The 12,437-nt window shown below is 51.1% G+C and overlaps 1 protein-coding gene across 3 annotated transcripts; it reads left to right on the forward strand.

Moving 5' to 3' along the window:
* Positions 1–230: 230 nt before the first annotated feature.
* C1QTNF6 (C1q and TNF related 6) lies at positions 231–9,157 on the forward strand. 3 transcript variants are annotated; one of them, XM_053942469.1, is made up of 4 exons: positions 1,433–1,515; positions 4,097–4,334; positions 5,919–6,364; positions 9,009–9,157. In XM_053942469.1, the coding sequence occupies exons 2-4, from the start codon at positions 4,103–4,105 to the stop codon at positions 9,051–9,053; spliced, it is 723 nt and encodes a 240-aa protein (XP_053798444.1). In that variant the 5' UTR covers positions 1,433–1,515; positions 4,097–4,102; the 3' UTR covers positions 9,054–9,157. The 3 variants fall into 3 exon arrangements, with proteins under 3 accessions (XP_053798442.1, XP_053798444.1, XP_053798441.1); XM_053942467.1 differs by lacking the exons at positions 1,433–1,515; positions 9,009–9,157 and adding an exon at positions 231–309 and having other exon boundaries at positions 5,919–8,970; XM_053942466.1 differs by lacking the exon at positions 9,009–9,157 and having other exon boundaries at positions 5,919–8,970.
* Positions 9,158–12,437: the final 3,280 nt, after the last annotated feature.

A 12,437-nucleotide genomic window follows, 5' to 3' on the forward strand; every position in this document is an offset into this window, starting at 1 on the left:
AGGAATCAGCTGTTGAACTGAGCAAATTGTGATGCTGGGTGGGTGGAAGAAGGGAGGGAGGAAGGGAGGGAAGAAGGGAGAGAGGGAGGGAGAGCCAAGCCTGACACGGGCCAGAGCAGGAGGGGAGGCACTCACAAAGGCCTTGGAGGCAGGATGGAAAAGACAGTAATTACATAAGAGCACTTGGCGAGCATCTGGCTGGAGTCAGCTGGGCCCTGCCGGCCCTCCCTCCCGCGCTGCTAACCAGGAGCAGCTGAGGATACAGGATACAGATAACTCAGCGCGGGACCCCTGCGGAGGGGAGTGGAGGTAAGAGGTGCTCCGCTTCCCCTCCCGGCTTGTGATGCTCTAGAAGATTAGGGGCAGAGGAGTGGGCAGCATGGGGAAGGAAAGGCAGCTGTGGTGGGGGAGAAGCAGCAGTGAGGAAGGGGAAGAGAAGTGGCTCTTCCTCTGGCTCTTGATGATACCCCTTCACTCTGGAGGTTTGATGAGGGAGGAGCTGTGAAGGGCCAGTGTTTGTGCGCGATGTGTGCTGTGTATGTGCAACAGGGCAGATGATCCACATGTGTCACAATGGATCTGAGCTGTACACAGGGGCTAGAGAGGAGAGAAGGCATCAATTTCCTTCTCCATACCTGTGCTAGAGGGGGGTAATAGGATGGATGCAGCCACTGAGGTAGAGACAGTCTTTGTCCCCCTACTTTGCTAGTGTTGTGGTGGGTGTGCTTGCCTCGGCTGCCTCCAAGGCAAAGTGTGTGATGAGGGAGAGCAAAGATTGTTGGGCACACAAAGTGCTCTCAGGCTTGGACTGCACTTTAAAGCATGGCTGGCACAGGTTTACTGGATAGAATTCTCAAAATCTCCTGTAAATGTGACTGCCCTGGCAAAATATTGCTGGTACACACTGGTACACACTGTTCCCTTTGGGGAGCAGGGCAATATTACCCTAGCACAAGTGTCTTTACTGGCATAAACTTCTGCCCAGCTGGGCAATGCCACCAGAGCATGTCTTTGTTTGCTGGCTCCTGGCAGGTCCCTATTCAGCCCAGCTGAGACATTAAATACAAAGTCCTGCTTGCTCCCCATTGTCAGCTGTTCTTGCAGTCAGATGAAACACAGGCAAAGGCCCCAGCTGATGAGGCCCCCCATGAAGAACATCTGCTTGTCTGCGAGCAGCTCAGGAGTGCAGATGGAAATGTGGGACGGAAATGAGGACAATGGCCTCCCTGCTACCTGTTTCCTTTGGAAAGGTGGAAGAGACCAGGCATAAGGCCAAGAACCCCAAGTGAGTAATGTCACGTTTGGAAATGAGCAAGGCAGGAAAACCTGAGAAAGGCACTGCAGAAGCTTTTTTGGGACAGAGAGGAACTTTGTCTTCCATATCAGTTTCCAAGTTTTCATGCACCCCAGAAAATCTTCTTGCCTTTAATAGTACTGTCAGCTGCCCAAACTGCCAGCAGCAGGAGCCAGGAGTAGACAACACAACTCATCACAAAACCCCTCTTCTGTCAGCTGGTAAGTCTCTGTTAGCAAGAAGTATTGCCCTAACCTTCCCCCACCTCATTTCCCAAAAGGGGAAACTGAGGCACGGGCAAACGTGGGCAACTTGCAATGGATTTCATTGCACGTCGGTGCTGGAGCCTGCTCAGGAGCTTATGCACTCAGCAGTGCATTTCTCCGTCCTCTTCCTGCCCCAGCTGGAAGGCATGTTCACTCCATGTTCATTGAGCTCCAGGCTGACAGGCAGCCTGAGAATATCTCCAGGCCTCCCAGCCCCCATTCCTCCCTTCCCCCTCAGCTCACAGTGCATATTTTCCCAGAGTTTTCCGCTTGCTCCTCCAGTGGTTCTGGGGTCCTGCCAAACGCCATCGACTCTCTGGGAAGCAGGGCCTCCCATTCCTAAACCAAACAAATGGGAGAAGGGAAACAGGAAAAAAAAGTCCCAGCACACGTAGACACGCTCAAAACCTGATTCCCCTCAGAAACCTTGAAGCCTTCTGCAGTTCCACTTGGAAATTGCAGGAGGCACAGCGCTGATTTGGCATTTCTGTCCCCTGCAGAACAGAGATATTGTCCATCCTTCCTTCTGCCTCTCAAAGATCTGTATGTGCACACACCCCACCCCCCCACCCCACACATACCCAGGGTATAAATACCCGGGTCAGTTTTGGTGCAGGAAAGAATCTTCTAATCCTCTTCCCAACCGACTCTGCAGTGTGAGAAAAATCTCCCATCTCTCCTACCCTGCATTCTTCTCCCCTCCAAAATGCCCTTCATTCCAATACTCTGGTGCATCCACATTGTGCTTACCCCAAAGGCACAAGCTTGTCAACTTGGCGCCAAGGTGGGGACAATGGCCACAGCCAGGGTTTGTTTCCAGATCCCCAGTTTTGCTAGCAGGCTGCTCCCAGCAGCCAGGCTCTGCTTCAGACCAGGCACACCCCTCCCATCCAAAAAGCTCGGCCTGGGACCTAAACATGGGATGTGACCAAGGGATGACACGTGCTGGAGCACAAGGCTTGGGGCTCTGCCCAGGCAGAGGGGATGACCAGAGAGGGAAAAAACTGATGCCTCTCCCAGTTGGCAGCTGCTCCTGCTAGAAATATCATGCCTGGGGCAAGAAGCCACAGTGATGTGCAGAAAAAACAATGCAGGAGAGAATGAAAGATGAAGTTTAGGGACTATGAGGGGGTCAGGCACAGATGGGGAGAGAGCATGGCCAAGCATGGCCATGGGACAAGGGACTAGCACAAAGGACTGAGGGCAGAATTCTGTAGCATCCTGCCTGAAGGAAAGTCTGTCTCTTGCACCAATGCACCTTACCTTATGCATCCTGAGATGCCAAGGGTGGGACATGATCCTGCTGCTGTCCACCCCTTGCACAGGGCACAGTCTGTGCTGCTTGCATTTTTTGCTGGCTGGAAGTGAAAAGGCAGAGAATAAAACCAAACTAACAACATGTACAAGGAAAAGGCACTTCCTAGGAAAGAGTTAAAAAGACGCTGAAACCCAAGCCGATTTAGGATGGAGAGCACCCAAAGCCAGGGAGAGAGAAGGAGGGAGAGGAGAGGGGAGGGAGCCGGTCCAAGCCTAGCTTGCGCACCCAGCCAGCGCTGAGCAGTGCCTGTGCCAAGAGCCGGCTTCCTTAAAGCCATGGACGCGGGGGCCTGCCCTGCGGGCACAGGGGAGCCGGCGAGCAGGGGCTGGGAAGCGGAGAGGGGAGCCTTCGGCCCCCGGGGTGAGCAGCTGCGCTGTGCCGGGGGCAGGCAGCAGGATGGGGGGCACAGGCTGCGACAGGGCTTTCTCAGCTGCTTGGCGTGTCTGTCTTTCGTAAGCATACTTCTCTGCAAGCTGCGGAGCTTCACGTCCTTCACCCTCGGCAGCGAAGCAGCTCCCCTCTGGTCCGCCCAAAGGCTGCGCTGGGGAGCCGGCCGTCCCCTTGGGAAGGTGCTGGGGCTTGCCTGAGAACCCACTGGGCATGGGTGGGAGGGGACCGAGCTGCCGGGACGGGTGGGTTTTGGCGGGGGAGAGAAGGGGGCTGAAGTTAAGTTCCCAGCCCACAGGAGAAGAGGCATATCTTCTGGGACATGGGGATTTTGGGGTTAGATTCCTATAAAGAGCTGATACGCAGTGATAGGAGAGCTGGAGATTTTTTTTACAGCGCTTCCCACAGATTGAGCAGCCTACCAAAGCATGCTTTTGCTAAAGAGCTGTTGAGGTTGGACTCAATGACCCTAGAAGTCTTTTTCAATCTTCAGAATTCTATGATTCTGTCTCCTTCCTCTATCCCAGCCTGGGGACTGAATATTCTAGTGGTTTAAATGGTTTGCCTAGTCAGCATCAAGCCTTGTCCCAGGGTCAGCACTGAGTCTCCACTGGCCTGGGCAGAAGGGCGTGGGGCATCCTCTTGGGCCATGCGGTTGCTGCTCAGATTGCAGCCTTGAACAAGCATGTAAGCTCCCTCCACAGGACAATGCCATTTCATCTCACCCCTGGCTCCAACCACAGAAAGATGTTTTATCATGATCTCTGATCCATCCCTTATGTCCTCCCCCTTCTTATACCTCACTCTTGGCACTTCCTCGTATCTTCCCAGGTCACCATGGACATAACCTACCTGCGCACATCCCTGACCTTCCTTTTTCTCCCTCTTATTGTGTTTGGGGCACCTGCTGATGAACCCAACCTCACAGAACCGGGCCCTGGTGCTTGCAAGCGCTGTTGTGACTCACTGGACTCTTCCACAGATACCCCACCAGTCCCTCCCAGCCACCACCACTTTCCCTACCCAGTGCCAGAGGTCCGTCCCTATATCAACATCACCATTCTGAAGGGTAAGTCTGCCCTGGGGTGCCAAGGCCAGCTCAGGGACTGATGGCATTGCAGTGGAGGTGACAGCTGGATTGCTGGCATGCTGGTTGTGCTAACAGACCACCGGGAGCCATCCTGGAGGATAAGTGACCACACACACAGTGCCCAGGGTTTAGGTGTTTTGTGCTGTGATGAGGAGAAACCTGGGGAGATGGAAGTCAGTGCTTTCTCTGCTGTGATTCTGTGTCTCAGCATGCTGCCTGCTACTAACTCTTCCTCCTTGCTAACACAGGAGTGGCACTGACAGCCTCTTGCCAAGCTGGAAGGACACATTCCTTGTCTCAGATTTACAGAGCCCTGTAGTGCCTGAGGGAAGGAACACTCCTTATCAACTACAAAATAAGCATGTTTGGAGGGCATTGGCACCCAGGGAGATTGTGGGGAACCTTCTCCAGCTCTGTGGGTCTGTGCATTTGGGAGCTGGAGCAAAGGGAAGCAGCAGTTACTTGCAAGCACCTCCAGGTCAAACTGGCAGTAACCCCCCAGCTCATTCCACCCTGGAGTGGCTGGCTTGGCTAATGGGAAAAGGTTCCCTATTTTCGACCAGCTCCTCCCTTCAGGACTCCCCTTTTAGCCTTTGCTGTGGGCAAAAGCCTGTTCCCAGCTGGACGCTGCCACACGCTTCTTGTTGCTCTGTGGTTCGTCTGGGCTAACTGGGCGGATGCTGTCCCTCCCCTGCCCTGCCTGGAAGTAGCTGCAATCCATCAAAGTTCAGAAGGGCAGATAAAGGCCTAGACTAGAGTGGGGTGTTGTAGGGAGGCCTTAATACCATGCAGGGGATGGAAAGAAGAAAAAGAACAAGATACAGATTTTGAATGCTGTCAGTGCTGGAGGCTGCTCTGAGTCCCATTTCTTCTCTGTATACACAAAGTACATTCTGGTGCTGGTCTCTCTATGTATTGATGCCTGCCCAAGTGTGTGATGGGCAGTGCACACACCCCACTTTAGAACTGCATTATTAATTATACGAGATGCTCAAAGCATGCCAGTATTGGGGAAGCATCATCCCTCTAAGTTGCAGTGCTCCATCTACCCAGTCCAGCTTGGATTTTTTCCCTGTGACCCACCCTGTTGTCCCTCCCTAATCATATTCCCCCACAGATGTTAGCAGTTCTTCCCCTCCTCCAGCCTACAGCAAGACCAGTGTTGATCCTATATGGAAAATTGGGTCATAGGAGAGGTGCATGGAGGGCAAGGCTGTGCTGGAGGTAAAGGTGTACGGGGGAGGTAGAAGAGGTCAGTGGTATTTTGGACTGCTGGGCTCCCTCTGAGGCTGAAGTCTCCTAGGGAGACATCCTGGTGCCTCCAGCAGAGCCGTATCATTTGGTGAGCAGGGGATTCACTGGGGAAGAGACTCCAGTCACTCCCAGAGTTCTGCTAGTTCCTTTCCCATGAAGAGCAGTGGTATTGTGGCCCTCAGAAGTGTTCCTTCTTTTGGCATTGCCCCATTCTTGTGCAATCCTCTGCCTCCTCATTAGGCTTTCTCACCGCCACTTCCACGTCTTCTGGTATCACACAGGAGTTGTGTCCTCTGCTTCCTCCTGTAGGAGAGAAAGGAGACCGGGGAGAGCCTGGGATGCCCGGGAAATGGGGCAAAGAAGGACCACGAGGCGAGCGGGGAGCCCAGGGCCAGAAAGGCAGTAAAGGACAGATGGGCACAGCGGGAGACCCCTGCAAGCATCAGTACGCTGCATTCTCTGTCGGTCGCAAGAAAGCACTGCACAGCAGCGAGGGCTTCCAGGTCTTGATCTTTGACACTGTCTTCGTCAACCTCTACAGCCACTTCGACATGTTCAATGGCAAGTTCTACTGCTCAGTGGGTGGACTTTACTATTTCAGCCTCAATGTCCACACCTGGAACTTCAAGGAGACCTACATGCACATCATGCACAATGAAGAAGAGGCGGTCATCCTGTATGCCCAACCCAGCGACCGCAGCATCATGCAGAGCCAGAGCCTCATGCTGGAGCTCCAGGAAAATGATGAGATCTGGGTGAGGCTCTACAAGCGGGAGCGGGAGAATGCCATTTACAGTGATGATGTTGATGTGTACATCACCTTCAGCGGGTACTTGGTCAAGCCCAGCATTGAATAACTCCTCTTCCTTAGGGCCTCTTAGGCCTTTTCCTTTTTCCCGCTCTCTCTCTCTCTCTCTCTCTCTCTCTCTCTCTCTTTACTGCCCGTAACCACTGCAAATCACCTGGAAATGGGCCTGTCAAATCTCAGGCACTGAGTGTGAAACTTGCCACACTGGCTCCCACCTCACGCTCTCTTGTAGCCAGACCTGTATCTGTCCACTTTACATCATGGCACTACCACCTCTTAACCCTCACCTCATAACCCCAGCTTAGGTTATTGGCTTCTTCTCAATCTGCCAGCAAGCTGCCTCTGGCATTAGGGTTCTAGAGCAAGAGGAAAGCTAAAATGCTGCTCCTGGGCCTGTGTCCTTCCTTGGGGCTTCATACACAAAGGACTCCTGTGGACAGGGCTATAAAGTCTCCACTGCTAAGGTACCTCCTGGCTCCTCTCCATCCCAACTAGACATACCAGTTTTGCAGCCTGAAACAAGGTGTTAATGTCACCTCTGATATCTGTAGTCTGGAGAGCAGACTGGGGTCTGATGGTTTCCTGTAGCACAAGGAAGATGTAGGAGCACTGGGAGAGGATATTGCCTTTCCAAAAAGAGAACTGTTGGCCTTCTAAACTGGCTTTCCATAGACACTCTTCTGTGTCACAGAGTCCAGGCTCGCCACCAAACCTAGACCTGGTGGGATTGTCCTCTGTGCCAACTCTAGCTCTTCAAACGGATGAAGGGTCAGACACCTGGCCAGACCCTTCATGGGCCTCTGCCCATGATTCAGTAGAGGCGACCATTCTGTTCCCACTAGGGATCACCAGTACAGAATGAGAGACAGAGAGGGAAGACCTTGAAAACCCCCTCCCACACTCCCCTGGGGTGCTACTCAGTCTTGGCTCGTCAGCTATGGGAAGCTAGTCCAAGAGAGTGAACCGGAATCTGCTCTCCTGTGGCAGAGGTGCCATTTCATTGTTCTCCTGAAGGTGGTTCTCCCACGCTGGTATTGAAGGACCACTATTTCAGGGCCTGAGCTCAAGGCTGCAGGGGAATTGCAGTTAAATCAATTCCAAACGTGGACAGGCTGCCACTTCTTTACCTCTGTGATGGAACAGAGATAGAGGTGAGACAACAGCACCTTGCCCAAGGGTTAAAAGCTTCCCTGCCATATACTCCATGCCCTTTTCTGGCAATCTCATCAGAGTAACTGAGAAAAGCATGTGGCTAAAACAAACCCTCACTCTTTTTGTCAGGTTGGACATGTCGCAGTGAGAAAGGAATGCCAGTGGTAGGGTTTTCTAGTACTATTTATATTGGTCTCACACTGCTCCCATTTGCATCCCTCTGGAGGGGATGCTGCAGTCCTGGGGGGAACAGGTGAGGCTGGCTCAGGACTTTAGGAAACCTACTTCCACATGTCATGATGCTCCCTCCCATAAACATCAGTGCCAGAACTTGTCTCCTTTTTGAGTATCAGGGCAGGACAAGCAGGAGAAACACAAGTATTTCTCCTCTGCTCATCACTGGTCAAGAAATCTTTGGACTTATCCAGGTTCTGCTGTCTCATTGATGAGCCACGGTCTCTGCCTATAGCACCTGGGAGTACCAGGGCTTTCCCAGAAGAAATGTGCATCATTATACAAGATTATGTCTGGTACACACAGCCCAGGATAGCAAAGGAACAGGGACAAAGGCTAAATATTAAAACTGACCTTGAAAAAATTGCAGGGCATTTTCTCTCTTATCCTGCTTACTTACTCTCCATGCTTTCCCAAAGAAGCTGTAAAGACTACAGTGAGTTCCAGGAACTTTGTCTGGATCCTCCCCACCACTGTCAATGAGGCAATGGGTATAAAAACAAGGTTTCACTAAGGCAAGGCTGATTTTTTCACCAGGAAATGTGATGAAGGGATCATAGAAACTAAAGGAGACTGTGGGTTTCTTCCTCCCCCTTAGCAGGTCAAGTCAAAGGGGAGGTCAATTCCTCCCCTTTGGAATTGTTCAAAGACAGGATTTCAGACAGCAGAGGAAGCAGAAAGCTGGAAGCAATGCTTGGGACCGAATCCCTTTCTCTCTTCCTCAAAAGGCTACAAACCCAAATATAGTCAATGTATAGTGTATAGTGCCCCATGCCTCCCCGAAGAGAAGCAAGCCTCTCTAACACTGAATATCTCCATAAACAAGCTTCCTTCTTTCTCCTTTCCTATTTGGTGATTGAATGCTGGTGACAGGTCTCCTGTGCTATCCATGAGCAGCCAGAGGGTGCCTGATGCACATGAGAGAGGAGGGCAGGGGAACCAAAGGGTGTGTTTAACAGGCTTCTGGTGCTAAACAAGATGGCATTCCCTTGGTGCTAAATCAGATTTCAGGAGTATTGGGTGCTTTCTGGAAAGTGTAGTAGGCTGAGTTGTGATGTACTCTGGAATTAATGGTGCTTTATGTAACAAAACCAAACAAACTCCAAGAACTTTTGTATATATATATTTTTTCAGTGGTATTAAACTTTTTTCCTTGGTTGTTTTGCACTTAAATCTGTTTTTCTCTCCCAACCCATTCCTTCTAGCTCTGGTTATTGCTGAATTATGTGATGGAAAAGACACTGGCCTGAAATTGACAGGTACAAAGTTTAACTCAGCTCTGAAACTTCCCTGGGTAATCCTTGGCAATCTTGTATTTGTTTCCTTTGCGAAGAACCATTACCTTAAAATATTAACTGCTCGAACACTTCTAATTATGGCTATCCTCTCCCTTTTGCTGGAAAAGCTTTCAGCAAATAAAAAAAAGGATTCTTTGGAGATTACAAAAACAAAACAAAACAAAACAAAAACCAAAAAAAAACCAAACCTCCCAGGACAATACAATGGGTTGTAGGAGTAGGCTTCAAGTACTCATTTATATGGAGGAAGGCTGGGTTAATGTTGGAGTTCTCTTAAGGGAGATCTAATCCCTTTATCTTATGAAATTTTTTAGCACATTCTTCTATCAAGTACTTGGTAAGCACTGTTTTCCCTATGACATTTCTCTTTTCTCTCCCAAGAGCTGAAGGCCAGGAAGCACAGTGTGGGAGGGATAGTAAACTGTTGATTGGACACTTGTGCTTCCTAATATTGGAATGAGTGGGAGTTCCAGAGTTAAGCTGGACATGCATATTTGGAAGACCTGTGTGTGATGAGAAAGGCCTGAGATTCAGGTCAGAGGTGGAAAGACAAGGGGCAATTGCTCATAAATTTGAGGGAGAAGGGAAGACATGAGCAAGGACTGGAGACTTGTAAGCTTGAGTGAAAGATCTAGAAGGATAGAATCCTAAGGACAGGGAGATGCCTTTTGGGGTCTCAGTCCAAGTCAAAGAGGTACATGGGGTTTTGTTTATCATCTTTGGACTGAGGGGACTCCTGCAAAAGTAGAAGGATAGGCAAAACAGCAAGACGAGGTGCCCATATAGGACCTTCTGGTTTGAGTTTCATTTGCATTCACATATTTTCTCCTGTGGTTTGATGTGTACCAGACACTTCTTTTGGCAAAGGGTGGAATACATAATCATACACATCCCTACAGGCCTCTTTGGTCCTGTGACAGGCCCAGAGCAAGAGCTATATATATCCTAGTAAATGCAATACTCTGTCAGGTCAGAGCCCAGCCTTCTTCCCATTTTTTACTTACTTCTGAGGAGGCAGATAAAAATGTGTTCTCAGGAAGTGTAGCGGTTGTGTTTGTGCATGTTCTTGTTCCTTGAGGTGAGATGCTGGCAGATTGGAAGTGACTTTGTCACACTTACTAAAGGTGAGGAAAGGAGAGAGGGAGGGAGGGGGGACCAGAAATGTGTAGCCAGATCTCCAAGAAAACTTTTCTATGATTCAGCCTTTCAGCCTGCCACCTGAAGAGTCTCCTCAGCCAAATCCCTTGGGGCTAAGATGCACAGTGGCAGGCAGGGTCTGTAGCTGGTGCCACCCATCACACCATGAATGCCTGACCAGGGACTTCCTGCAGGTGAGGCTCAGCTCAGGCAAGGTGGACCCTGCAATGCTTTGAAGGAACAAGGTCTAGAATGGGTCAGATCAGCCCTGCCACCTTGCCAGTGAGTACACCCATGCCCAGAAGGCCATGAGACCGTTCATTCATTCATTCATTCATTCATTCATTCATTCATTCACCCCAGCTCTGTGTTTTTTTCCATGCAATGGAGCTGCCCTGTGGAATGTGATTCAGGGGTTGGTGACAGCCAGTATCTCTCTCCTGGGCAAAGCAAGGGCCCTGGGATGTGCAACTACAGCACTACCCCTAGAGCTGTGCCTATATTTTTGCCCTGAAAGACTGATCCAAACTCTGCTGCAAAAGGCTCTGTGGACATGTCTGAAGTTTGTTCAAGGCATCAGTCACAGGGCTGTCCCTGAAAACTGCCTTCCTGCAGGTCCCTGGTCTTGCAGGTATGAAAGGAAGGGAGTGGAAGAAAGGACACGAAGTGCAGGACATGGTGCTGTCTCTGGGAAAGGAAGCACATGCCAGGGATAAGTCAGGAGAAGCTGAAGGCCCTGCAATAGCTCCTTGCCCTGTGATAGCTGTGGGAGAGGGGAAGAGAGAAGCAGGGCAAGAAAAGTATGAAGGAGGCCTTTGACCCTGCAGGTGGGCACAGGTGGATGTGCTTGCACCCAAAGCATCAGGGAGAACAGAAAGCACAAGAAAGCAGGACCTGGCTCCACATCCCTTCAGAGCCTTTGTCACAGGAGGGGCAGTCACAGGAAGTGTCTCTGGCCTTGCCTCAGCTGCCAGCTATGGTGTAAGATCTGCCCCACGTCAGTGCACAATTCAGGGGCTACCACGCTGTACTGGAGCAAGTTTGCCCTCTGCTGCAGCCTGCTGTCCTTTCTCCTCTCCCAAACCACCCAGACAACTTGCTTCACTCACACCTCAGTCTTGTTTATCTCCCAGGGTCTAGAGAGGGAGAGGGGGTGATGCAACACCCCATCCAGCATCACTCAGTGGCAGAAGCAGAGCTGCCACCTCCCTCCACCTAGCACATAGCAGCCAGATGCCAGCAGTGGATTCACCCTGCCCAGACCTCCTTTTTCTCAACTTCCCTTTCCCTTTGCTGGCTGGGAGCTACCACAGGTTTGAAGGGCTGGATGTGGAGCCTGCTCAAGGCTATGTGGATGGTGGGGCACAGCTGCATTTGAAGGCAATTGTTCCACTGCCTCATGTGGTGTGGACCTTCTCTGACCACAGGGGCAAAGCAGGGACTTGCCCAGTCACACCAGGCTTTGGAGGCCAGCTCGGTGCACACTCCGCTGTGACACCCACACACGTATACCCACACATGCCAACACACAGACCAGCCTCATATGGACATCTCTCACCTTCCTGACAACGGAAACTGTTGCCCTTTGCAAGCCTGGCTCGCTCTGAAGATGCTATCAGGAGGTGGGCAGAGGGTGCTGAGGCTCCAGGCCTCTTTGGTACAAGCACAGCTCCCTCATCTAATGAAATACCTTCTCTTTCACCCACGAGCTCTCTGTGATCTCTTGCTTGCAGTTACACCACAGTGAGGGCCAGGGCAGAAGGTTTAAATCAAAAGCTTCTGACAGTTTCTCATTCCACAGACCACCCAGTCTCTTGAGTTTGTGTCACTTAACTCACAAATGGCCTGTGAATTATTGCAAAACTTCACACTTTTCCCAGTGCACTTTTCTCTCTTTGCAACAGTTAAAATGGGAGGGAGCAGGATGTAGAGCTCTCGCTTGGAGAAGCTAAGGAGTAGGGAACTCCCCATCTACCTGGGCAGCTTGTAAATAGAGCCCTGGGTGAGTGGGAGGCAGGAGTCTGTGTTCTTTCTTCATTCATTTTAACACACTTGCACCCATTGCCAGTGTGGGTGAGGATGGAGAAGTGCAGAGGTGCCTCCACTGCCGGTGTGAGCTGCAGTGCACCCCTGAGGGGGCAGATGTGCCCAAGCCTCACAGGGGTGCTACTGAGGGCAGATGGAATGCTTCAAAGTAGC

Source organism: Vidua chalybeata, chromosome 5, assembly GCF_026979565.1.
Source record: "Vidua chalybeata isolate OUT-0048 chromosome 5, bVidCha1 merged haplotype, whole genome shotgun sequence".
NCBI classification, from domain to species: domain Eukaryota; kingdom Metazoa; phylum Chordata; class Aves; order Passeriformes; family Viduidae; genus Vidua; species Vidua chalybeata.

Bases quoted from the DNA above. Each gene is read 5' to 3' on its own strand.
- C1QTNF6 (XM_053942467.1), top strand. From the start codon at position 4,103: ATGGACATAACCTACCTGCGCACATCCCTGACCTTCCTTTTTCTCCCT. The intron at 4,335-5,918 runs GTAAGTCTGCCC...TTCCTCCTGTAG, and splicing joins CAACATCACCATTCTGAAGG to GAGAGAAAGGAGACCGGGGA.